This window comes from Salvelinus alpinus, chromosome 2 (genome assembly GCF_045679555.1).
Source record: "Salvelinus alpinus chromosome 2, SLU_Salpinus.1, whole genome shotgun sequence".
Taxonomy (NCBI): domain Eukaryota; kingdom Metazoa; phylum Chordata; class Actinopteri; order Salmoniformes; family Salmonidae; genus Salvelinus; species Salvelinus alpinus.
The window spans coordinates 49,747,906-49,774,438 of record NC_092087.1 but is presented as its reverse complement, the minus strand read 5'-3'; the positions used below and the strand labels follow the sequence as shown (position 1 = coordinate 49,774,438).

Below are 26,533 nucleotides of genomic sequence, written 5' to 3'. Positions count from 1 at the left end.
TTTTCAGCACCATGGAGTGAATCCTTACCATCGCTACACCTGGCTCTCAGCGGAGCCTCGTCCGGCAGCGAAACAGTTCCTTCAGCCTCACTTGCTTCCTTTTTAAAACCATAGTTGACACGGCTGACTTGCTGAAACAAGCACCTTCAAAATGGACACCGACAGAAATTCAGACCGATGTTCATTCAGCAAGATGTTGAGGCCTTACCTTTACTCTTCTTGAAGTCACCACACAGAGACAGAGAGCCTATCATTTGAAGTATTTTATTAGGCCTATGTGGTCTAAAAGGGAAAAACGATACAATCACGAGGATCCACTTTTATAGACAATATACCGACGCATAGACAGCGCAACGCGCAAACAAAACAACCCTCGCAATATCAAATGGAGTCACATGGGTCTTTTACTGAACTTTTTGTTGAAAACAAATATTTGAATGTGAAGAGAGAGACTGTCACTGGCAAACATGGCAAACAAATAGCCGAATCCACTCATTTGAAGGTGTGTCCACATACACCGAAGTATCTTAGAGCTGTTGTCATGGTAACTTTGTTCTAGAAATACTCAAGCTGTACAGTCCCAGCTGCTGTGTTTTTTATACCATTGATTGTGTTGTAATGTTTGAGTCACTCAGCTATCACATGGACACACACAAGATATGGCAAAATGTGTAGAATGCAGGAAATTAGCTTTTAAATGCCCCTCAAAAATATCACCCTCCATGGCCGCCATTTTAAAGCAAATTTCCTGCATTCCACACATTTCCCACATATTCTGTGTGTTCATGTTGAGTTGATTTTATTTTTACAGGGACAGTGCACATTAATCAACGTTTCAGTAAAAGTGCCGGTTTTAGCCAGCCGGCTAATTTTCAACCACAGTCTGTGGGCAGGTTAGCTGAGTGTATAGAATTGCAGGAAATATGCTTTAAACCTGCTAAATGTTCTCTCCGCCAACAAGAGGGGTGTGAAGAGTTTGTGAACCACTGATCTAACGTTGCAAAATGTTGGTAATTAGGGGATTTTTACCCAAAATTCTCATGTTAAGTTACTTGGATTTTACAACTGGACATTCAGACTTTGCATGCTGCCTTATATGTAATCTCAGATCTATGCAACGTACAGTATGTACCATCACAATAAGTGTAAAAACATATATACAATAATATTTCATGTCTTGTTTAGACCCTAAGCTTTGCCAATATACATTTTTTTTTTTATGATTGAAGGACTTTTCTCTTTTTTGAAATTAAGAACCAAATCATATTTTAGCCCCACTTTTAATGCACTTTGTTGTTTGATGCACTGAATCCAGTAGAAAACTGTACGATTCTGAAATGAAGTTTGTAAATGAAAAGTAACAATTTGTCCAGATATTGTTTTGTATTGTCCACGCATAGATAGGCTTGAAAACAATAAATAGTGAAAAGTCATACAATTATATAAATCATAATGATGGCACTTGTGAGACTGAGGCCATTAAGAGAATTTGGGGAGAATCCTAACTTCCACTAAAACCACTTAGCTGTGCATTGATGTCCATTTGACTTAAATGGGAGTTAGGATTTTCTTCTCACAGAGTAGATGGAGCTGTGACACAACAGTCTCATATGTCTACACATTGAATATATATCAGGTAGGCTACATGTGTATCTAATATTATAATTTCCCCTACTATAAAACAGTATAACCGTTATAATCTACTTCCCCCATGAACAACATTTCCCGTACCAAACAAAGCACAGATTAAGGCAAGTTAGCGAACAAAGGCTTCACACTGTGTTAGAGAAAACTTTGAAAACGCTTAATAACATTAGAGAAAAGTGAGAGAGAAACAGACTGGGGTGAAACACGGCTGAGACCTGAAATGTAGTACTTTGCATTGGCTTTTCAGTGGGCATAATAACAAAATGAACACTTTCAAAAACAGTAACTAAGTACCATTGTCACTCAAAAGGAGTGTAATCAACCGCTATAATGTGATAGTTCTAGTGAACAAATTACAATTTCTCTGATATGGTTAGGTCACACATTAATTGAACCAGTGCCGGGCTATCTAGCTACAAGCATAGGGTACCTGGATTGATCTAATTGAAAGGCATTATGTGGTAGACATTTAATCCAAGACAAAACACTGGACGAACAACATGCTCTACCAACTGAGCTACAACATGTGGCACTTGCATGGCACTTGCAACGCCAGGGTTGTGGGTTTGTTTCCCACAGGGGACCTGTATGAAATGTATACATACTGGTCCCCTGTGGGAATCAGGCACTTGCAACGCCAGGGTTGTGGGTTTGATTCCCACAGGGGACCAGTATGAAATGTATACACTCACTACTGTAAGGCACTCTGAACAAGAGTGTCTGATAAAAATATATTACATTAATGTTTTCCATTTATAGATCCTCCCTGATAACAGAGATGATATTACAAATAAAATTGCAATAAAACGTAGTGCCTGGTTGATTTCCTTCAGTAAGCTAAGTAAACAAATAAACATCCTATTTGATAAATACCCTCCTTAGCCGTTTGATGTTTCCTAACATCAATCTCCTGAGTATACTGCAAGTAGTACAGCACATTCAGTAGGAAAGGTTTATTTAAAGTGAGTCTGGTTTATTGGTTTCTGTACACGGTGTCCAAACCACACCAAAAGAACAACAACGGAAGGAGGCTGGCTCTTGACAAGATGCTGTTCAGTAACAGAGCTTTAGTGTGATAATAGTACCTTTCACCAGAGAAGACACATGTCTAATATCTAACCATTATGAAGACAATGAAAGTTCAGAAGAAAACCAGTTGCTGTTTATAAGCCAAAAGACTGCTATATACAGTATGTACAAAGTTATAATCCCCTGGCTTTTCACACCACTGAGACAAACTGAACTGAGACAAACCAAGCTGTAATCAACTGGCCCAGTTACTCATCGACCATAGTTGCTGTAACCAGCACAGTTTGGTTCAGGTTGGCATGGTAATGTGAAAAGGGTATTTGTGTAGTGTGTTATGGATGTCCGGAAACACCTTTGGAGTGCTTGTTTTGCTGTGGTAGTGGAGACACACAGACTACTTCCTGATGGGGTCTTCAGCGTACCATATGAGAACCTCTCTGGCTCGTCGGCCCAGTCCAAGAGCAGCCATGCCAAGAGACCTGCTTCCCCCTGTTACTTTGGCCTCTGTAGGACAACACATGGACGGTTTACACTTTGTTTTATTCCCTAACAACTAAGCATGATAACACTGACAACTTCAGTCTAATGGAAACAGAATAGGTGTACATGATTTGGTCTGTGCGTTACGGAATAGCTTGCCCAGTCAAGTAAGAGGGGCAGACACCATGGAGGTTTTTGTGTGTCTTTTATTCATCCCGTTCACCGCTTCTTGTTTGTTATACTTCAAAGTGGGTTGCGATTTTAAATACCCTTTAAATCAAGTTTGATGTGGAGTTTGATTTGTGGCACAACATGAAGATGCAATGTTAAGCTTAGCTTGGTTTCAAAATAATCAGGAGTACAGAAAAGCCATACGACATACTGACTTCTGTTCTTTTCTGTGGGGAAATAAAGAAAACATGAAAGGGACGTATTGTACTCACCGCCATAGTAATACAGTAGAGCCATCCCCACCGCAATGCCGAAACAACTCAGGAAGAACAGAGGACCTAGAGAGAGAACAGGAGACTGTTTGTTAGAAAGAAAGGTATGTACCGTAAAAGGCATGTGTGTCTACAGTACGTGTGTTTGTTTGTGTGACAGAGATTCAGCGTTCTGTGTGTATGCTTACCTCGGTCGTTCAGCACATATCTCGGCTGGGTGGGTGAGGCTGTAACCGTGAACGGGTCTACAGAACCTGGGAAAGGGATTACAAAATGTCAGTGATTTTGACGAATACATTTATGCAGGTTTTTAGATGCAATATGCCATCGGTAGTGTACAAAAAAAAAAATTGAACATTTTCATGTGAATAATAATGACAGCAAATCTCAGCTCTCCAGAGACTGACTGTCAGGGGGGGAGGGACTAACCTCTGAGGCGGAGGCGTGTTGGTAGGCTGAAGTACACCTCTTCCACATGCAGGTGAAGCGCCCGGTAGAACTCCCGGCAGGCCTCTTCACCTTTCCCCTGCAGGTGAGCCAGGAGCTCGGCCAGTCGGACGCAGGTGGGCACATCAAGGTCCCTAAACTGGATCATCATGTCATATTCAGAATTCCAGATGTGTGTGTAGAATACCTCTCTCTCTCTCTCTCTGAATCTAAGTGATTACCTTCGGGAATCCAGAAACGAATGTCCTGTACACGCTAGCCTGTTACTCAATTTGAACATTTTTGTTAGTCGGCCACGAGGGGCTACTAATTGACTAACTTCACGTTCTGTAACTAAATTCACGTTCAAGTGGTCTGTTCAACAGAGTCTGGAAATGGAACCGATGCTTAGATCGAGTTAAAATACTGTATATGTAACAAAGTGCTGCTTGAAACCACAGACGCCTGAACAAGCAGTCATTCGCTACATTTCAGTGGGATATCTCTTAGAGCAAAGAGCTCTACGTGTGGAAGTTACAAATTACCTTGGGTCAAACTCATTTGTCCAGAGGAAGTTACTCACTTTGGTGGCCTCCTTGTCTGTGAGGATCTGTGGGTAGATCCTGTTGAGCTGCAGGATGAGCTTATCCACTAGTTCTGTGTCCAGTCGACGGTCTGTCCTGAGGAACCGACTGTCCTCCAATAGCTGGTCATGGAAGCTGTCTGACAGTCACGTGGGAACGAATCACAACATGAGAATTATAATAATTAAAATGGGAATTGATTAAATCAAATCAAATGTATTTATATAGCCCTTCTTACATCAGCTGATATCTCAAAGTGCTGTACAGAAACCCAGCCTAAAACCCCAAACAGCAAGTAATGCAGGTGTAGAAGCACGGTGGCTAGGAAAAGCACCGAACACAGTTCATATTAGGTCCAGGATAAGGAATGATTCACTTGCTGATAATGAGGGTATGGGATATATCAACAAACAAACGAGGGAAGCGAAATCTCAAAATATGCATATTTTTTTGCAGACGCATTTACAGCAGAATTGGAAAGTTTTTAAAGAATAGGCAAGCTGTGCCAGAAGGTCGACCTCAACATTGCTCGTCAGGGACGTGGACCGTCCTAAAATAGCCAAGTGCATGTAGTAACTCTCTAGGGTGAAATACATAAGCATGATGCCTCACTGGCACCACCTACAGATTGCTACAAATTAATTCAACAAATTGTCCGAGGAGGCATGTCGACGATAAGGTGCCAGTGTAGCTACAGTTACGCGAGATTTGTGATAACTATGTTGCAGGTGGTTTCTACAAAAACCACAGAAAACAGAAAGATATTCATTAAATCCTTGCCATCTTAACTGCCACACATCTAGCAATTCCCAGCATCTTTGCAGGAACTGGTCGGTTCTATGCGACCCAGCCACTTGTAGAAGTACACAACAGCGCGTCACACTGCGACAAAAACAAAAATCTACACACATGCAAGAGACATTTCTCACTCGATACAAAACATGGATTTTATTAACATCTTTCTGAATTTTCTCTTGTTTTTGTAGAACCACCGGCAACTTGACAGACATATATGGCAGCGTTTTGCATAAGCTAAGCTGTAGGGTAAATCCATTTGAATTCAATCACTTTTTGACAGCACCCCTTTTGATTTGAACACTTGCTGACAGGTGTATAAAATCGAGCACACAGCCATGCCATCTCCATAGACAAACATTGGAAGTAGAATGACCCGTTCCGAAGAGCTCACTGACTTTCAACGTGGCACCGTCATAGGATGCCACCTTTCCAACAAGTCAGTTTGTCAAACTTCTGACCTGCTAGAGCTGACCCAGTCAACTGTAAGTGCTGTTATTGTGATGTGAAACGTCTAGGAGCAACAACGGTTCAGCCGCGAAGTGGTAGGCCACACAAGCTCACAGAATGGGACCGCCAAGTACTGAAGCATGTAGCGCGTAAAAATCACCTGTCCTCGGTTGCAACACTCACTACCGAGTTCCAAACTGCCTCTGGAAGCAACGTCAGCACAGTAACTGTTGGTCGTGAGCTTCATGAAATGGGTTTCCATGGCCGAGCAGCCGCACACAAGCCTAAGATCACCATGCGCAATGCCAAGCATTGGCTGAAGTGGTATAAAGCGCGCCGCCATTGCACTCTGGAGCAGTGGAAGCAGTTCGATGGACAAATCGGGGTTTGGTGGATGCCAGAAGAACGCTACCTGCATTAATGCATAGTGCCACCTATAAAGTTCGGTGTAGGAGGAATAATGATCTGGGGCTGTTTTCATGGTTCGTTCTAGGCCCCTTAGTTCCAGTGAAGGGAAATCTTAATGCTGCAGCATACATTCTAGACAATTCTGTGCTTCCAACTTTCCTGTTTCAGCATGCCAATGCCCCCTGTGCACAAAGTGAGGTCCCTACAGAAATGGTTTGTTGAGATCGGTATGGAACAACTTGACTGGATTGCACAGAGCCCTGATCTCAATCCCGTCGGACACCTTTGGGATGAATTGGAATGCCAACTGCGAGCCAGGCCCAACATCTGTGCCCGACCTCACTAATGCTCGTGGCTGAATAGAAGCACGTCTCCGCACCAGTGTTCCAACGTTTAGTGGAAAGGCTTCCTGGAAGAGTGGAGGCTGTTATAGCATCAAAGGGGGACCAACTCCATATTAATGCCCATGATTTTGGAATGAGATGTTCGACGAGCATGTGTCCACACACTTTTGTCCATGTAGTGTATTTGCCCATTGTAGAAATACTCGGAAAGTAACTTTTTGGAACTGAATGCCAAATCATTCAAGAGATATAGGTGTTCAAAGTTTACACATTTTGGATACCCCACCATACCATGAGACATTGGAAAATATGAATGGTTGAGATTGATATTATTTAAAAGCTTAAAAACAAGCTTGTCAAACTATTTAATCATTTCTGGAGATGTTTTTATGTATATAATAATGACGTTTGTTTTTTTCCTTTGTCAATTATCTAAAAATGCGTTAAGTCCTATTTTTTCATGTATGCATATGTTGTAGCTTAGTCCCTAGTTTACGTAATCTAAAAGTTAGTGTGTTGTGCTCGCCATCCGTTGAGACAGAACATGCTCTTGAATATAGCGTGGGTGTCATGTTTTGGCTGATAAATGTACTAAAATAAAAATGTCTACCAAAAAGATAGTTGGAGGTCCACACACAAGAGAATATTGACTTAAATGGGAATATCTGTTTTAAATTATACTGTCAATCCTCCATAGGAAACCTTTTGAAATCATAAAAATATATATAATAGAATGGACATAACCATTTAAGTTGAGATGCGATGCTGGGTGGGCCAGCAGTCATCTTTGTGGTATTATTAATTAGATACAATTTCAATTCAATTTAAATGTCAATGGTGTGTGTACCAGCTAAATTGCAGTGGTCTGAAGGGATAGGGTCTGAATCAATTTCTATGATTGAAATGACACCCACGCTGTATTCAAGAGCACGTTGTCTCAACCGATGACAGGCACAACCCAGAAACCTCAGATGATGTGAAATAGGGTCTAAGCTACAACATATGCGCATATTTAAATCGGAGTTTACACGTTTTTAGATAATTGACGTTCAAGATTTAAGACAATTTTTATATAAAAAAATGTTTTTCAAAAAACAATAAAATAGTTTGACAGCATAATTTCAAAGGTTACAAACAATGCTATCAAACTCAAACGTTTATATTTTCCAGTGATGAAGACATGGATGTCTCATGTATGGTGGGATAGGCATATGCAAAATGTGTCAACTTTGAGCACATTTATCTTTTGGCATTGATGTCCAAAAAGTCACTTTCTGACCACTTCTTCCATGGGCAAACACATGTATGGAAAGTTTGTTTAAAACAAAATGCTGTCAAAAAGTGATTGAATTACAATGGATTTAGGAACAGATCCCAATTTACTTGGCTTTGGGGATGTTTTTTTTTGGGGGGGGGGCTCTTTTACATTCACTCTTTTGCAGGTGTCACTATATAATTTATTCCACCCTAGACACATTTCCTCGTCCGCTTGCATGCACCTCTCCTATATCAAGGTGTTTTGGTACTTCCCTTGCGCACTACGATTTTCCGTGTGCTAACTTTTACTATACCACAGGTCAGTATAGTCTACCAGTCTAACGGCCTATCCTGCCCTTAATCCACCGTTCATAGTGACAACAGTGGTAGGTGGATCGTTTGTCCAGATCAGTAATAGGCTAACTAGCAAGTATACCACACATAAAAACATCCAAAGCTGCATACATTTTAAATATGAATCGACAAGAACAAATGGGAATAGCTGAAAGGCAGCGGAGCGGCAAGGTGCATCAAAGCTCATGAAAGAACAGTGAAGACATGAGACACAGCTCAAAAATCTCCACTATTGATCTTGTTTCGGGACAATATAATGATGCTACCTATACTAGCCTACAACAGCACAATGCAAGGAATAATTGCGTCATTGTTTTCAAGTGAGTACAACATTCTAGCCTACAGTGAAAATGTCATTTGAATAATGGCGCAAAGGCCCTGTGATTTGAATGTTTCCTTCGATTTGAATCAGTTGTGGGTCTACTCTCAGCAGTTTATAAGGTCTAGAAAGGCACAGTAAAAAGCTTAACACACGCTCTGCATCTTCTCCAATTTAAACGTATATTTCTCCCGCCCCTAGAACCTTCAATATAGCCAAAATAGTTCTAATCTAACTTTTTTTTTTCTAATCTAACTTTTTTTTTTAAAGCATTACCTTTTATATGTGGCATAAACACAACCAGTCAAAATGTTGTAATATTATTAGCCTACTTCAAAAGTCTCATGTAGGCGTGCCCACATCCGTCCAAATGGAATTCCAGCAGCCTCAAAATGGCCTGACATTAAACAGGTTTCCAACCTTTTTATGCGAGTAAAGTGTCTAATTCAAATTGGCACTGCATTATGGCAAAGCATGCAGTTTATTAGGAAACGAAATAAATTGTGATGCACTTCACAGGGTAGTGAACGTCCACAGTGATGAGGTTGATGCCCCTTTCAATAAATATCAAAGGGTCTTATTCTGGTGACATGATGATCAATGCTTGGCTGCCATTTGACAAATAATCTCGCACTTTTGTCCATAATAATCTCATCAGCGCACGTGCCAATACCAGTGGCCACATTCTTTATAACCACGCAACATTTTGTGACAAAACCATCAGTACACCTGGAGTTGAAAATGCGATGGAATCTCATTTAACTTGTATTTTTTACTCGGTACATGGGAATTTAACCCTAAAAAAATGTATTTTTATGTCCACTACATAATTACGTACAGACTTTTACCTGCAACAGGTCAATTTGATGGAAACACAACTACTGGTTGTGCGGTTATCCAATACATAGCCAAAGATATAGGCTACCCACACTACGCACAACAGAAAACCATAAGGTGACCTCCGAAAGCCAGATGGACATAAATTAGACGTGCATTCAGTAGTTATAATACTGTATATGCAGCAGCAAATAAGTCCCGACTCTATTGTGCAATCCCGGTGACATTTAAAATTATTTGTGTATATGTTTTTTTTACTGACAAATAAAAAAATCAATCAATCAATCCAAACTGTGCAAAGGCAATTCGATTAATGGAAAGAGACATCTGTTAGAATACACCAAAAAGTGTAATAACATTCAGAGATTGTCAAGCCAAGCCTTCGATACTGGGTATGCTTACAAGGTAGGGAGGGATGTATTTTCTGTTTTGTCGAGATTGAGAGTCTATTTATTGTGGTGTTGAAAACGCAAACCATGTCAGTATGTTTTGCTTATTGGTTGTGTGGTGCATTGGCGCAGAAACCCTTTGGCGGAAAATTCGTTGCATATATTTTATATAAGGCATCAAAATGTTGAAAATCTGATTTCCTCCTAGCTGATCATTGCAAGCGGCTCTGATAGTGAAGTAATGAAACAGGCAGGGGGCGCGAGCTCCTCTGTGGTTGCGGTAGTCCAAAAAAATAATTTTGGATTCAAATACAAGTATCCTATTAGAATCCAATAGAAAATCCTATTCGATTTTGGAACCTATACTATAGGATTCAGATTCAGATAGAATTCAGACCCCTCGACTTTTTCCACATTTTGTTACGTTACAGCCTTATTCAAAAAGGTATACTTTTTTTTCTTTCTTCAATCTAAACACAATACCCCACAATGCCATAGTTATCACATATCTCGCATAAACTGTATAGCTACACTAGGCAGGTTTCCATTGACCCAGGTTTATTCGACAAAAGCAATGTTGCAAGAAAAATGTGTAATGGAAACGGCAGACATAAAATGTTCTAAATATCGACGACATTTTTAATCGTTTGACAGGGGCAGATTTTTCTTTTGTCGAACTTTCTTTATTGCGAAAAATTATGATGGAAATGTGCTTTTTCGAAAAAATGATTATTGCCGAATCATTTAAGGTAGTCTGCTACTTGCAACATAGTATTTTTCAACCATAAAATGTATGTTTCTTTGCAGGACAAGGATTGTCCTGACTTCCAAGAATGCCGGAATTGCTACAAGGATTGTCCTGACTTCCAAGAATGCCGGAATTGCTTCCCCTTGCTTGTCTGGCAGGTTTCACCGTGTCCAATTATTTCAGATCTATAGGAGTGCAAGTTTCACCATGACATGAACCTCGGTGATACGTTGGCACATGAGAATTATTGGTTTTTGGAAAATATATGTAAATTATTGCATTCTATACATGGTGGTTTTCGCTGTCTCCCGAGACATGAAAAAGATAGATGGGAGGGCATATAGGCTGTCGCCAATTTATTAATTCGCAATTTCCCTAAATGGGTAAAATAAACACTTCAACCACTACATTTTAATTCGACACCAGGTTTTAGCGAAATATTATAAACGGTATGTGTGACGTCATGACGTCCAGATGTTTTATCGACACGATATAGTTAAATGGCAACGCACTCTAGCTGGCAATTGACGCATCTATTTTCTATACGAACTGTCTAAATGTCGACAACAAAACAAATCACTGGACAAGTTAACGGAAACATAGACTACCGAAAAAGATAATTGTGTCAGTAGCTATACAATTGTCTCTTCAGACAATTTGTTGAATTCAGCCAAGTCTGCCTGCGTAATTGCTAGTAAAGTATCTGGGCAAAACTTCTCTCGCTGTCAGTGGCATTGGCTTACAGTATTTGGGATGTGTTACAATGTGGCAACGGGTAGTAGAATACAGCAACTGGTGATGTCGTGTTACATTAGGTCAAAGGCGGGCACGAGGTGTAGCCTACATCGGAAACTATGTTGCTTGAAATAGACGTAGCTGTCGGGAGCACTACACTTTGCAAAAGGTTAGGCTATCAAGCGCTGTTAGCACGACAGAAAACAAGAAGTTGAAAGTGCCATGTGCCACCATAGCCATCCCAAACTATCGAAAAGACAGACGGGGTTCTTAATTGTTCAAGCGCAGCGACAATATGTGTAAATGACAAAACACACATACCCATGGCAAAACAAACAAGAAATACAGTGTTTAAGAAGTCGCCTACAAACCTCCCATTGTGTGGAGTCCCTTCTTTCCTTTGAGTGGCCCCTCCCTCCTCGAGACCATTAACGACAGCACTGCAGGGAGTGGCTATAACTTTCCCGGAAATTCCGTGATACATTGTGTCTTATTTTAGACCGACAGCAGTACATTGAATAGTAACTATGAAGTAGCCTACAGTATCAATATGGCATTTATTTTATTGAACGTTGAATTGAATTAACATCCATATTATCTATTAAAAAAGTTTTACTAAAGAAATTTGTTATAATTTGATCTCGTTTTTAATTAAAAAAAAATATTTATTTAACTAGGCAAGTCAGTTAAGATCAAATTCTTATTTTCAATGACGGCCTAGGAACAGTGGGTTAACTGCCTGTTCAGGGGCAGAACGACAGATTTGTACCTTGTCAGCTTGGGGATTTGAACTTGCAACCGGTTACTAGTCCAACACTCTAACCACTAGGCTACCCTGCCGCCCCATGTTTGATTTATAGTAGGCCTCAATTTCCCAATTTGACTCATTTTAGGCCTATGCTATTATGGCAACAACATTTTTTTTTTACGAATGCATGTTGGAAAACTTCCTAAATTGATACACAGACTATTTTAGAGGGAGACGTAGAATGACCAAAGCAGAAATAGGCTTAGATAGGATCAATATATATGTTTTAATAACCCCAACACCACCACATTAAGTCTGAAGTTAAGTTTATACTATTAAGCATGCACCTTGCCAGTGCAACATCATCATCATCACATAGGTAAGTAGGCTACTGGCTTCTATTGAGCGTTCCACTGCTTAGACGTTGCCAGATCTTACAACGCCTGGATAGGTATTTTACCTATCAGCTAACCACATCATTATGTTATAGCAATCTGTCAGTCGATGACATGTGGAACACGACCACCATCTCCACCCAAAGTCCCTTGAAGATAACATGGAAAATGACATCAATATGGTATCAATATGCCACTAATCATAATCCACATTATTGACAATACCAACATACATGACATTGTTTAAAATAAATACAAACAAGTTATTTAGTACAAAGATAAACTCAAATTGGATCAAGATTGTGAGTAAGTAGTAAAACATAACAATAGCATCAGCAAACAGACGGCATTTTTATACCTTATTTCCATATTGATACTGCGTTTAAATTGCACTTGTGAAAAAAAAAATGAAAAAAATAATAATAAATGTAACTTTTATTGCATCAACAAAGCTGTGAATTAAATGGCACTGCAGAAGGTGTTGATGACTTTACTTCTTCTGTTTGCTGAAGTCACAACAACTCTATTAGAGGACATACAAAGGGCTAATAAAATTGCATTAAAACAGACAAAGAAATGATCCTCCATACTTGTCAATTCTATATTGACATTGCCTGACCTTTGCCATACACGCTAGAGTATAAATAAGAATGTGCATTAGTAATCTCTCAATCAGCCACTGTTGTAAATGCCTCGAACCACTAACTCGGCAGCCAAAGTTAACAGTTATAGTATCGAAATGTTTAAAATACGTTTTTTTCTTTATAATAATAGCACCCTAAATTTGCAATTCTGCACGTTTGGAGGATCACAGAATCACTTCAAAGAATTCACCACAGTTCCTATTATTTTCCTCAATCTGTAATGACTGGGGTCAAAACCTCTCACCCAAATTCCTTCTCAAAGACATTGAAAACATAAAAAACGAAATCTAGCTTCTCTTTCGTGGACAGAAAGGCACTACTAGTCAAAACTAAGACCAGAAGGTAGAAGAATAAGGCGGAAAAAAAGCCTTCTTGAACATCCAGCTCACTGGTTAACTTTTTTGAAGCACATTATAAAAATTTGCCAGGCGGTCATTGTAAAGAATCATTTGTTCTTAATTGACTCGCCTGGATAAATAAAGGTTAAATAAAACATCTAAATACATGAGACAAGATTTAAAACAAAAGAGAGAAAGGACTCATTCCAATCAAGATTTCCATCCAGGTTCTTGCAGAGAACTTACATTAGCCTGGGAGTCCCACTGAATATTGACCCCAGGGAGAACTGTAGCAAGTCACTTTAGTTCCTATGACTTTCCTGCCTCTGATCTTTCTCTACAAATAAATATAAATCAACACAGGTTTGCTCTCCATGGAAATTCTATTATGAATGCTCCAATTATCAACAATTATTAAATGCAACAAAAAGCTTATGAACACCTCACACGTTCACTGAGTTACAACAAGCAATAAAAGATAAATAAATACATTAAAAGGGCGCAGTCATCCGGGTAGCCGATTAAACTCAACTCCATGATTTACGATGGAGTTGAGCGGCGACTATCACATAAAATGATTACAGCACCCAAAACATAGCCCGTAATTACACGCGACAGTGGGTTTTTATGTGACGTTGGCGCTCCAGTTCGCCAACACTAGTCGCCACTCAACTCCATCGTAAATCGTGGCGTTGAGTTGGAGTCGGCTATAGTCGGGGGAAAGACACAAAGAGTTATAATGGTATAGAGGTGGACAATGTGGAGTGAGTGACTGGATCACAAATGCGGGTCATACCCATAGAAATAGACCTCTATTGGTCATCATACCGAGGAGACTTTCTTGTTTACTGTAGCCGCACAGAGGGACAAAACCCCTGGGGGTTTCATGTGTGTCTGTAGGGGCCTGGAGCATGTGTGTGTGTGTGTGTGTCAGAGGACGTGAGCAGAGTGGAGCTGAAGTGGAGCCTGCTTCATTTGGCTGGAGCATGGAGCAAATTTCTAAAACGTTGGAGCGGCGGCCTTCTATCCCGCTTCAATTTCGCTCCGGTACCGCTCAGCCACGATCTCTGGGCATGCTCTGGCCAGCATTTTTCATTTCCTTCATTATGTTCTTTTAATTATGCGTATTCTGTTGTATTTATTTAGCCTACCCCACCACTAATGCAAAGAGATCTTGATATGAGTACATAGTCACAAAAGTAGATGGGGGTGTTTGTTGAATCATTATTTTTAAACAGAAAACGAATGGAGCGAATTTGGAGTGGCAGAAGACTGCTCCGTGAGCAACGAGTGGGATCTCTGACCGCTCAACTCCGCTCACATACTCTGGTGTGTGTTTGCACTCAGATATCAAAGTCCTCGCATTACAGCAGTGTGTGTCTCTGACATGGGTCTCAGGCCACGGGGGGGGGGGGTGTACTGAATTAATCATCGGCAAGGTGACTGTCAACCTTTGAAGGGGCCACTGGGCTTGATTCAATTACTGTAAAATGGAGAGAAAATAAGATGACATTAAAATCTGAAAGTTGATGATTATCATTTGGTCAGTATTCATTTGATACAATCTAATTTCATAAAATCATTACCTGCGTTAGTGGCATTGGTAAGGTGGGGGAGTCAGTGGGGTTAGCATGGTAAGGGTTAGTCGTGCACAGTGGACCATGATGCAACTGGCTGCAGGAAACAGAAGACTCACAAGTATGGTACTCAACGTGCAGGTTAGGGATGATCATGAGTTATGAGGTCAATGTAAGTTACACCAGCATACAGGTTTCTGGTGACAGGTAGGAGAAGATGAGGAGGATGGGGCAGACATGGATGACTGGATAAGGGTTATAAGAGGGTTGGAGTGTACGGAACAGATTTACTCAGTCTTCACCTTACTCTGAAAATCCTCACTAAACATTTCAAAACCACCAGGCTAATTCCCACAAAACTAGACCCATATATCATTTTAAAAATGCATATTCCTTAATTAGGGTTTGTAACTAACCCTCATTTAGAAGTGCTCTACTATTTGCCTTTGTAATGACCATTGCCCTACAATCTGTATTACATCAAGTGCCAGGGAACTTAATCTGTAAACCCAATGTGCCACACCACAGTTATCACTTTGTGACATCACAGCAAAAGTGATATCACAAGTGCTTAGCCACAGTGCTCTTTTATTTAGCAGCTACGGTACATTTCATTGCACTGTTTTAATGGTCCCCGAATGGTATGGACCAGACGGAAGCAGCAGAGGTCTTTCTGCAGCCTGCACTGCTGCCTGTCTGAATGAAAGTTATTAGCTTACTCAGTTACACTTTACTTGAAGCCTTCGTCATAAGAGCTACACTGTCATAAACATGAAATAACATAGACATAACAGATTATGTTATGTACACACGACTGCTCTGAACTCTGACTGTTAGAGGAGAGCTGATAGCAGTAAATTCTACAACCGTGCCAACATTCTGCCACTCCGTGAGCATTACTAGCAGAAAAGGTATGCCTGAGCCAAGCTAGCATCATGCCATGCTGGATATGAACACATAGCTATCACATAGTAGTAAATACAAGCACACCGTTAGCCACCACTGTCCTAGTCACAGCAACAGCCTTGACAGAACCATGCTGGTGAAAATCAGCAGTGCAAAGCGTGATGAGAGGTTAGAGGTTATGATGGAGGTTAGAGGTTATGATGGAGGTTAGAGTTCAAAGGTCAAAGTAAATCTCGCTGCAGAGGACCACGGGGCCTCCCAGGATGCCGCTGGGCTCAGGGAGGACCCTGCAGGAGCGTCTCTGACTTACATAATGATTGGCCGATGCCCTTTTGCCCCGCGCCAATGAGGAGGTTTTCCCCCGCCCGCCCGCCGCCACTCCCCCGCCGCGGCGCGCCTGTTCGTGGTCAAACTCTAGGTCCTCCAGTCGCTGAGTCAGGGCCAGCTTCTGCTGGATGGCCATGCGGAGCAGGGAGTTCAGGGTCTTCTTCTCATCCTCCGCTGCAGCCAGCTGCCTCTGCATGTCATCCAGCTGGGTCACATACTCGTCACACCTGAGAGGGTGAGAGGAGGGGGGAGGGAGACAGAGAAAAATAGGGATTAAAGAGAGAGGGCGAGAGCAAAAGAGAGACAGGAATAGTGAGAGGGGAAAATATTAGTCAAATGAAAACCAAATAAGGAACTTATAATTTTCTCCACCAGATGGCGTAGCTCTTTTCCTGCTGCCAGTCGGTGCATGTTTCCTCCGTTCAGACTCACAGAGCCACATTTTCCAGATGCTGTCAGGAGGTGCCTGCCAGCAGCCTCTGAAACTTCAGTATTACATCAGACAGCTCCCACAATGCCCCGTCTCTCCCACACACACATGCAGCAGACACGGAAGAGGAAGTGAGGCTTTTCTTTCTTTTTTTTTCTGGTTCGATGAAAGTCAATGAAGTAAGTAGACCAGACCCACCTGCTATTGCATTGGTGTCTATGGGAGACACCCCCAGTTAAGTAGACCGGAACTGACCATTTTTATCATTGGTAAACGGCTTAAGTGAACCATCTTCATTTATCCACCATCTTTGCATGCAGCCTCTGGCAGAAACACAGCTCCTCAACAACCTAGAAGCTCATTCAGGGCCGGCGTTATGGGCGTGTCTTAGGGAGCCTGACCCGCCCTAATGTACCTCCTTGCAAGTCCAAATCAAATAAAGTATTGATCATTTATTTGACCGAGATGCGCGCCGACAGAAAGACGCATCAATCTCAGGTAAAGCATCCGAGCGAGCGTAAAAGCGCCCCTCAGTCTCAGAATATGTAGACCATCTATCTGATGCTTTTCCGGAAATGTATTAAATGTAAAACATAAAAAACTGAAATATCACATTTACATAAGTATTCAGACCCTTTACTCAGTACTTTCTTGAAGCACCTTTGGCAGCTATTACAGCCTCAAGTCTTATTGGGTATGACGCTACAAGCTTAGCACACCTGTATTTGAGGAGTTTCTCCCATTCCTCTCTGTATATCCTCTTAAGCTCTGTCAGGTTGGATGGGGAGCGTCACTGCACAGCTATTTTCAGGTCTCTCCAGAGCTGTTCAATCGGGTTCAAGTTCGGGCTCTGGCTGGGCCACTCAAGGACATTCAGAGACTTGTCCCAAGGCCACTCCTGCGTTGTCTTGACTGTGTGCTTAGGGTCGTTGTCCTGTTGGAAGGTGAACCTTCACGCCAGTCTGAGGTCCTGAGCGCTCTGGAGCAGGTTTTCATCAAGGATCTCACTGTACTTTGCTCCGTTCATCTTTCCCTCAAACCCGACTAGTCTCCCAGTCCATGCCACTGAAAAACATCCCCACAGCATGATGCTGCCACCATCGTGCTTCACTGTAGGGATGGTGCCAGGTTTCCTCCAGATGTGATGCTTACATTCAGGCCAAAGAGTTCAATCTTGGTTTTATCAGACCAGAGAATCTTGTTTCTCATGTCTGAGAGTCTTTAGGTGCCTTTTGGCAAACTCCAAGCGGGCTGTCATTTGCCTTTTATTGAGGAGTTGCTTCCGTTTTGCCACCCTACCATAAAGGCTGCAGAGATGGTTATCCTTCTGGGAGGTTCTCCCATCTCCACATAGTCACTCTGACAGAGCTCCAGACTTCCTATCGGGTACTTGGTCACCTCCCTGACCAAGGCCCTTCTCCTCCGATTGCTCAGTTTGGCCGGGCGGACAGCTGTAGGAAGAGTCTTGGTCATTCCAAAATGTATTCAATTTAAGAATGATGGAGGCCACTGTGTTCTTGAGGAGCTTCAATGCCGCAGAAATGTTTTGGTCCTCTTTCCAGATCTGTGCCTCGACACAATCCTGTCGTCTCGGAGCTCTACGTACAATTCCTTCGACCTCATGGCTTGGTTTTTGCTCTGACATGCACTGTCAACTGTGGGACCTTATATAGACAAATCATGTCTAAAATCAATTGAATTTACCACAGGTGGACTCCAATCAATTTTAGAAACATCTCAAGGATGATAAATGGAAACAGGATGCACCTGAGCTCAATTTTGAGTCTCATAGCAAAGGGTCTGAATACTTACGTAAATAAGGGATTTTTTAAAATATATTTTTTTATAAAATGTGCAAACATTTCAAAAAAGCCTGTTTTGATTTTGTCATTTTGGTATGGTGTGTAAATTGATGAGGAAAAAAGAATGGAAAAGGCTGTAACGTAACAAAATGTGGAAAAGGGGAAGGGGTCTGAATAGTTTCTGAATGCACTGTATCTATATATTATGCGTGGTAATACTTTTGAACAGATTTCTAAAATTAAAATCACATGGAGCTGATTTTCTGGTCTTTTTAGTCATTTATGTAAAAAAAATGGTGCACATTTATTTTTTGGGGGGGGGGCTCTCAGAAAAATTGTGGGGGGGACAAATAAAATGGGGAACCCTGCATGCAATATGGCATATGAAACGAGAAAACCTAGCGATTGCAGGAAATGAGTCTCATCTCACTGTAATGTTCTCCGGTGGATTTAGAGCTCTCAGCATGAAAAAAGACTAAATACTTTTGTAGAATTGAAACAAGACCACTTCCTCTTGGTTACAGAGGGACAAAATGACTTTTTCATAAAGCTGAAGTTGTAACGAGTCAGCAGGCATTTGAATGACGTCTCTTGAGTCTCTCAGAGGAAGCTGGGCAGAAAATGCTTTGTTGTCAGTTATATGAAATCGTGCCAATTTTGTACTGTCACTAAGTATATTTATTATAATATTACTAAGTATATCATATTTATTTTACAGTTATGAGAAAGGTGAAATATTATCGTAAGTCTTTATAATTTCATTGTTACTACATGGAAAGTATTTCAATCATTTCAAGCCCCATTTCCCCCATATTTGTTGAATAGAAGAAAAAAAAGAATCACATGATTTTTCATATTTTCATTTTTGTACTCCTGATAAATTACTTTTGGGTATGTGTATTTAGGCGGGAAACTACATTTTCACATTACATTTAAAAGCAGACTTCTGATAACTTAAGTGTACCGATAAGCTCTTAGCGTGTGTCTACTAAGCCTTACCTTGTAGCAAACATGGCCCGTAATGAGGTGAAGGTGGCAGCATCCTCTTTCAGGCCCTTGAGCTCATTGCGGAGCTTCAACATGGTCTCGGTCACCATGGTCTTCTCGTTGTCGTATTTACTCTTCAGGTTGGCCAGCGCCACCTCAGCCGTCTGCAAAGTAGAGTAGAATACGTTATTGTCGATTTTATTAGAATGAAGGGCAGAGGTCACAGTCACAGGATTAGTAAGACCTTATGCTAATATTAACTCTGAACTTCTACACAAAAAGTAAATACTCTCAACTACTGTTCATTTCATACCGTATCACCTCCACTTTTAAACAGTACCAACTGCTCATGTTTTGGCAGAAAAATCACACACACCTGTTTGTTGGCCTTGAGCACGGCCCTCAGGGTGGCGATCTGCTCTCTCTTGGTGCTGAGCAGAGACTTGAGTTTGAGGATTTCCCCCATGCAGGCCTCCTTGTCCTTATCGGTCACAGTACCCAGCTCCATGGAGGCCATCCTCTGGCGGCTCAGCTCTGTGGTGCGGTCCACCGCCTGCTGCAGGTGACGGATCTGGTCCCTGATGATGGCAACTAGGTTATAGATGTTCATGGGCTCTGAACGGGACTCTGGGGTGGCTGGGTCACTGGCTTCAGATTTATTGGATTCAGTTTCAGGAACCAGCCCATTGGAGAGCAGAACATGGGACAGATGTTGTGTCTTCCCCTCTCGGCTGCCCCTGCCCCCTATACTGGCCTTGCCTTCCTTATAGTAGTCGAGCATGACCCGGCTGGGCGTCTCGTTGTTGCACATGCACACGTGGTTATAGAGGTTGGCCAGCTCCTCGCTGAACGTCACCAGTTCGTCCTGCGCCACGTTCAGGCTTCCCTGCGACTCGCCAACCGCTTCACTCACTCGCCGCAGATCCTTCTCCAGTCTCGTCACCTCCTCGTGCTCCTCCCGGCTGCTCTTCTCCAGGGAGGCCAGCTTTTCGCTCAGCCCTGCCACGTCGCTCTCCAGGCGGACTCGCTCTTCTTCGTACTGGCTGCGGCACGACTGGTACTCGGCTTTAAGTGTCTTCAGCTCCTGTCTGAGCTCCCCGGCTTCGGATACGGCGATGGTGTACTTACACTGCAGGATCTCAGGCCCGTTGATGTCCAACTCGTAGTAGTCCCCGTCACCGTCATCGCGGCTGTCTCGCTCTTTCTCGCTGTCCAGGGCCGAGTGGCGCTCCTTGCTGGCCTGGAGTTTCCTCATGGCACTGAGGTTCTCAGTGAGGCGTCCCACCGTCTCCTGCTGCTCTGACAGAGTCCCGTGGGCCACTTCCAGCTGCTTCTGGGACTCCTGCAGAGAGGAGAGGAGCGCCGCCTTCTCTCGCTCCACCTGGAGAAGACAGACACGGGACACGGTCACACAACAGCACTGAGAAATGTCTGCAACACTTTATGTTACAGTCCTATTTTAGCTTGGTGTTTATTACTTTTGATTGATAAATTAAGTAACATTTGTGTTTTTCTTCTTCTTCTAATCTCTATGTAAATACCAGGTAAATATCTGGCTCTAAAATGAAGTGTAATCCAAAACGCCATATGTGGTGTGAGACACTGTAGTGTGAGATACTCACTCAATAACTTCACACAGTATTTATTCACCAGCAAGTCAACAGTGCATGTATAAGAGAAGTAGCCTAGTCAGTCCATGTAGCCCATGAAGTCCCACATAGGGCTCAATTGATTAGTCTTTGACTAGGCCACTAAGGCCAGTATAGGTAATCAATGTCCCTAAATGGATGAACACTGTGTTCCACAATGCTTAATGAACTTTCCGGCCATAAGTCAGAGAACTGTTCACAGCTGCATGTAAGCCCATCTATTTTCCAGGCAACACTTACAAACACAGCTCAATAATGCTAATTATTACTTTATTGCTTCACCAGGGACGCTGACACCTTGACAGTTGACTGTGAATAAAGCAAACAGGCTAAGCATTTTTACAGTCCTTCCTGCTGAAGCTACTATGTGGTCATCTTACCTGCATGAGCTGCTGCTTGAGTTTCTGGATCTCTGAGATGTTGAGTTCACTCAGCAGGTCATCCACTAGGCTGGGGGCGGGCCGAAGTTTGGCTTTGTTATCTTCGTTGCCGTCGGCGGCCATCTTGGCCAGGCCGTTCTCGTAGCCGCGGAACGAGTCATCGTGGATCGGCTCGTTGGTGGCAGCAGTGGGATCCTCGCTGAACTTGAGTCCGTCCAGGGAGACGTTGAGGGAACTGTGGTAGTATGGTAACAGGTTGTCCCCAATGGTCATGTGGTGGGACAGTTCTTTACGCAGGGCGGCCTTCTGCTCGCGCTCAGTCTTAATGGTCTCCAGAGCCTCGGTCAGCTGGCGCTCGGCGATCTCCCTCAGGCGCATGGCCTCCTCCTGCTGGCTGTGGAGGCACAGGGAGTCTTCCTCCAGGCGACAGATCTCATGCTTCAGACCCTCAAACTCCACCTAGAGGTCACAGAGAAGCCACAGCACATCAGAGGAATCACTAACTAAATAGGGAGAATCCCCCTTACACTCATCACAAAAGCATATTTTTCTCTCATCCCCTCCAGTTGGTCCTTGTATCAATATCCTCATTCATTGGCACTGGCTTTCGACTATCGAGCCTTGTCACTTTTTCACCCAAACATCTGAAGTGTATTGGCCAGTCTCTATAACTCTACAACCTTTACCGCTCCGCTACCCATTACCCACAATAAGCCCTCATCCTCCCCTAATCTCCATACACAACAGCGCCCACTTCGTCCCCTACCCCAGCGGACTATCCTAGGGCAGGGGAGGCGGCAGGTAGTCTAGTGGTTAAGAGCGTTGGGCCAGTAATCGATAGGTCGCTTGATCGAATCCTCGAGCCGACTAGTTGAAAAATCTGTAGATGTGCCCTTGAGCAAGGCACTTAACCCTAATCACTCCTGTAAGTCGCTCTGGATAAGAGCGTCTGCTAAATGAATCCTCCCTCATACTTCCCCTCCCCTTGGTCCCTTCCGCTTCCTCTCACCTGGCTCTGTCGTAGCAGGGACACCTGTTTCTGCAGGGAGATGTTCTCATCCTCCAGCTCACTGTAGTCCTGCAGCAGACGTGCCTCCCGCACTTTATACTCTCTGATGTCATCACGCAGTTGGGTGCGCTGCAACTCTACCTGCTCAGAGCTCTACAGACACGGGGGAGAGAAATTGGTGAGAGAAGAAGCGAAAGAGGAAAAAGTCATGTCAGAGAGCGCAACACAAGGACATGTGGGTTTGATAAAAATGCATTCCGTGGTTGTACTGTAAAGTCAACGCAGCGGGTGTTTCTCAATACGCATACTCCAAAGTAGCAAAGTGTGCAAAACGGAGCACGGAGGGCACTTCTTGGATGCGTACTCCGTTTGTACATATTTTGAAGCATGCATCAATGCGAGCTTCAACGGAAAGTATGCACAAAAAAATGATGCAACCATGAAAAAAATTACACAAAATGTATTGAAATCAATGCCGGACAGTATTTTAGCTAAAGGGAGATAAAATGAACTGACTTCGGTATAAAATGTTGACCAATAACATCTCATATGTTCTGTGACCAAAATATTTAGTATATTAGTTAACAAATACATAGTGTTAGTGTGAGTAGATCGCAAGCCCATGGTAAGTCAATAGGGCTAATTGGTTAGCTGGCTAGCTATCCATCAACAATTGGTAGCTAGCTACCCATGAATAATTGACAGCTAGTCATCTACCTTGCATAACATTAGTTTTAGGTAGTTTTTGCCTGTTAAACTAGCTGGCTAGCTAGATTATTAAGTGTGCTGGTTAAGTGTGCCTTGAATTCTAAAGAAATCACCAACAGTGTCACCAGGAAAGCACCCCCACACCACCTCCTCCATGCGTCACGGTGGGAACCACACATGCATGCGGAGATAATCCGTTCACCTACTCTGCGTCTCACAAAGACATAGCTTTTGGAACCAAAAATCTGAAATTTGGACTCATCAGATCAAAGGACAGATTCCCACCGGTCTAATGTCCATTACTCGTGTTTCTTGGCACAAGCAAGTCTCTTCTTATTATTGGTGTCCTTTGGTAGTGGTTTCTTTGCAGCAATTCGACCATGAAGTCCTGATTCACAAAGTCTCCTCTGAACAGTTGATGTTGAGATGTGTCTGTTACTTGAACTCTGTGAAGCATTTATTTAGGCTGCAATTTCTGAGGCTGATAACTCTAATGAACTTATCCTCTGCAGCAGAGGTATCTCTGGGTCTTTCTTTTCTGTGGCAGTCCTCATGAGAGCCAGTTTCATCATAGCGCTTGATGGTTTTTGCGGCTGCACTTGAAGAAACGTTCAAAGTTCTTGAAATGCTCCATATTGACTGACCTTAATTTCTTAAAGTAATGATGGACTGTCGTTTCTCTTTGCTTATTTAAGCTGTTCTTGCTATAATATGGACTTGGTCTTTTATCAAATAGGGCTATCTTCTGTATACCACCCCTACCCTGTCACAACACAACTGATTGGCTCAAATGCATTAAGAAGGAAATAAATTCCACAAATTAACTTAAGGCACACCTGTTAATTGAAATGCATTCCAGGTGACTTTGTCATGAAGCTGGTTGAGTGTGCAAAGCTGTCATCAAGGCAAAGGGTGGCTACTTTGAAGAATCTCAAATATATTTAGATTTGTTTAACACTTTTTTGGATACTACATGATTCCATATGTGTTATTTCATAGTTTTGATGTCTTCACTATTATTCTACAATGTAGAAAATAGTAAAATAAAGAAAAACCCTGGAATGGTTAGGTGTGTCTAAACTTTTGACTGGTACTGTATATCTAGCTGATAATTCTGAAGTACATCTTGTTTTGTCTCTATTGCCATTGTCCTGGCTGGAAGAACGTTCAGTGAATGGGGAGGTGCAGCGTGAGATAAAACAGTGGTGCTTCTCAAATGTGTTATGCGTTCTCCACACTCTTATCCACACAAGAATATACTCCAGAGAACATCCTTTGAGAATGTACTCAGAGCATGAGAGTGTGCAGCATGGTAGTATGCATATTGAGGAACACCCAACACCCAGCTTATATGGCTGTATGCCAGTGGAATAGTGTTGATCTTGGCAGCTTGTCCAATGTAATTAGGGAGGACCAAGATCCAGTTACCAGACTAGGCCATTGAGTAAGAGTGCCTACTAAAAAGATATGGTTCTCTTCGTCAGATTAGTGAGATACAAGAGTATTTCCACATTGAGGTTTGACCTCTCCATATTGACCATGGTTGTGTTTTTGGCAGGTCCTCCACTTCCAGCTCACCTCTCTCATCTCCAGGGCGACGGCAGCCAGGCGCTCGTTCTCTGATTGGGTGCTAGTGAGGTCGGTTCTGGCCAACCGCAGGTCATTCTGCAGCTCCAGGACCATCTGGTGATATTGGGCCTCCTTACTGGCTGACTCCAACATCAGTGACTCCTCCCTGCTCTCCCCATCTGCAGCCACCTTCCTATGGGTGGAGTAGGCCTGACCAAACGCCTGGGGACAGGAGGAGAGAAAAATACATTGATTAATACTAGGACTGAAGTGGAACACCTTCCTAAGGGTGGAGTATGCCTGCCGAACGCCTGGGGACAGGAGGGGAGAAACATACATACGCATAGATTAGTTCCAGGACAGAAGTCACATGAGTACAAAACTGTGAGGAGAAGGGTGGACTTTGACCAGAACAAGTGCAGGACTCCAGTGAGCATGACTAGTTGTGAGCATCATGACTGGTTGAGAGTCATCAGCATTAGTGTTGGGATTCATTACTTGAAAAAGTAAATCTATTACTTGTTACATTTAACAAAATAATCACCTTACAATATTACTTTGCATTTTTATGCTGTCCAATCAGCACAGAGCTTCACTAAAGGCTATCAGATGAGTAAAGGTGTAGATGTTCTTTTAGTACTTCGTCATTTTCGCAATTTTGTTTGACTTACATGCATCCTTGATGATAAGTAATCCCTTTGATTATATGCCGTCTATTTCAATGCATTATTATATTTAGGATTTATCTGACAGTTTGAATTTGCGCTGCGGTCAGTTAAAACCTCTACGGGATCGGTGTCCCTATACCGGGACGGTTGTTGCTAATGTGAGTAGAATAACTTTGTAAGTAACAGCAAACTTCCCAGGACATACGCATGTCTTATATGTGCAGAAAGGTTACATTCTAATTCATCTAAATGCACTGTCCAATTTTCAGTAGCTATTACAGTGAAAAAAAGACCATGCTATTGTTTGAGGAGAGTGCACAACAACAAAAAACTTTTATCACGGCAACTGGTTTGATACATTCACCTCTGAAGGTAAATAATGTACTTACATTAAGCAATCTTGCAATGATTTGTCATCCTGAGGGTTCCAGAGATAAAATGTAGCATAGTTTTCTTTGATAAAATCAATTTTTATATTCAAATGTAGGAACTGAACTGGGTTCTACAGTTTGAACACCTGCTGTTTCTAGCCCCACACCCACCCCGCCTGGCCATCTAGATGTTAGTGTAGGTTAGTGTATTTTCTGTAGGGAAGCTAATCTTCCATCATGTATGACCTTCCTGGGAGTGTGTAAACTTAATTTTTTATTGCCATATAATTTTTGTATGTTCTCTATAGTTATGTACTTGAAAATGTATAAATTGACCAAGTCGGCACATTTGGGAAAACTTGATTCAAAATGTTGTGCAGTAATGAAATGCTTCACTGGATCAGTCTGAAACTTTACACACACACTGCTGCCATCTGGTGGCAAAGTCAAAATTGCACCTAAACTCCTGTCATTTTATGGCTTTTCTTTTCCATTTCAAAGATGGAACACATTATTTTTAAACACATGCATTTTTTTGTTTATATCTCTGTATCTTTTACCAGATCTAATGTGTTATATTCTCCTACATTAATTTCAGATTTCCACAAACTTCAAAGTGTTTCCTTTCAAATGGTATCAATGATATGCATACCCTTGCTTCAGGTCCTGAGCTACAGGCAGTTAGATTTGGGTATGTCATTTTTTGCGAAAAAAAAAAAAAAAAAAAGGGTCTGATCCTTATATTAATGCACTGGTTATTTGAATTTTGATGTCGGCCTT

The 26,533-nt window shown here is 42.2% G+C and overlaps 2 protein-coding genes across 3 annotated transcripts in view; both read right to left on the bottom strand.

Annotated features, from left to right (window-relative positions):
- Positions 1 to 248: 248 nt before the first annotated feature.
- On the bottom strand, positions 249 to 11,718 carry LOC139564140 (caspase recruitment domain-containing protein 19-like). 2 transcript variants are annotated; one of them, XR_011672702.1, is made up of 7 exons: positions 11,617 to 11,718; positions 4,609 to 4,748; positions 4,029 to 4,185; positions 3,788 to 3,853; positions 3,600 to 3,665; positions 2,317 to 3,180; positions 249 to 2,231 (listed from the first exon to the last, which is right to left on the bottom strand). XR_011672702.1 is itself a non-coding variant. In XM_071383361.1 (6 exons), exons 1-6 carry the CDS (start codon positions 11,672 to 11,674, stop codon positions 3,071 to 3,073), a joined length of 597 nt encoding a protein of 198 aa, XP_071239462.1. In that variant the 5' UTR covers positions 11,675 to 11,718; the 3' UTR covers positions 249 to 3,070. The 2 variants fall into 2 exon arrangements, 1 of the variants encoding a protein (XP_071239462.1); XM_071383361.1 differs by having other exon boundaries at positions 249 to 3,180.
- A 542-nt stretch (positions 11,719 to 12,260) lies between these two features.
- Positions 12,261 to 26,533, bottom strand: part of LOC139564130 (protein bicaudal D homolog 2-like) — a 45,759-nt gene continuing 31,486 nt past the window's right edge. Inside the window, exons 2-8 of the mRNA XM_071383351.1 lie at positions 24,724 to 24,936; positions 22,438 to 22,590; positions 21,429 to 21,887; positions 19,776 to 20,780; positions 19,412 to 19,563; positions 16,164 to 16,407; positions 12,261 to 14,853 (exon numbers count right to left, since the gene is read on the bottom strand). Coding sequence (XP_071239452.1) covers positions 14,851 to 14,853; positions 16,164 to 16,407; positions 19,412 to 19,563; positions 19,776 to 20,780; positions 21,429 to 21,887; positions 22,438 to 22,590; positions 24,724 to 24,936 — 2,229 coding nt within the window. The 3' untranslated portion in view covers positions 12,261 to 14,850. The remainder of the gene's footprint in view (positions 14,854 to 16,163; positions 16,408 to 19,411; positions 19,564 to 19,775; positions 20,781 to 21,428; positions 21,888 to 22,437; positions 22,591 to 24,723; positions 24,937 to 26,533) is intronic.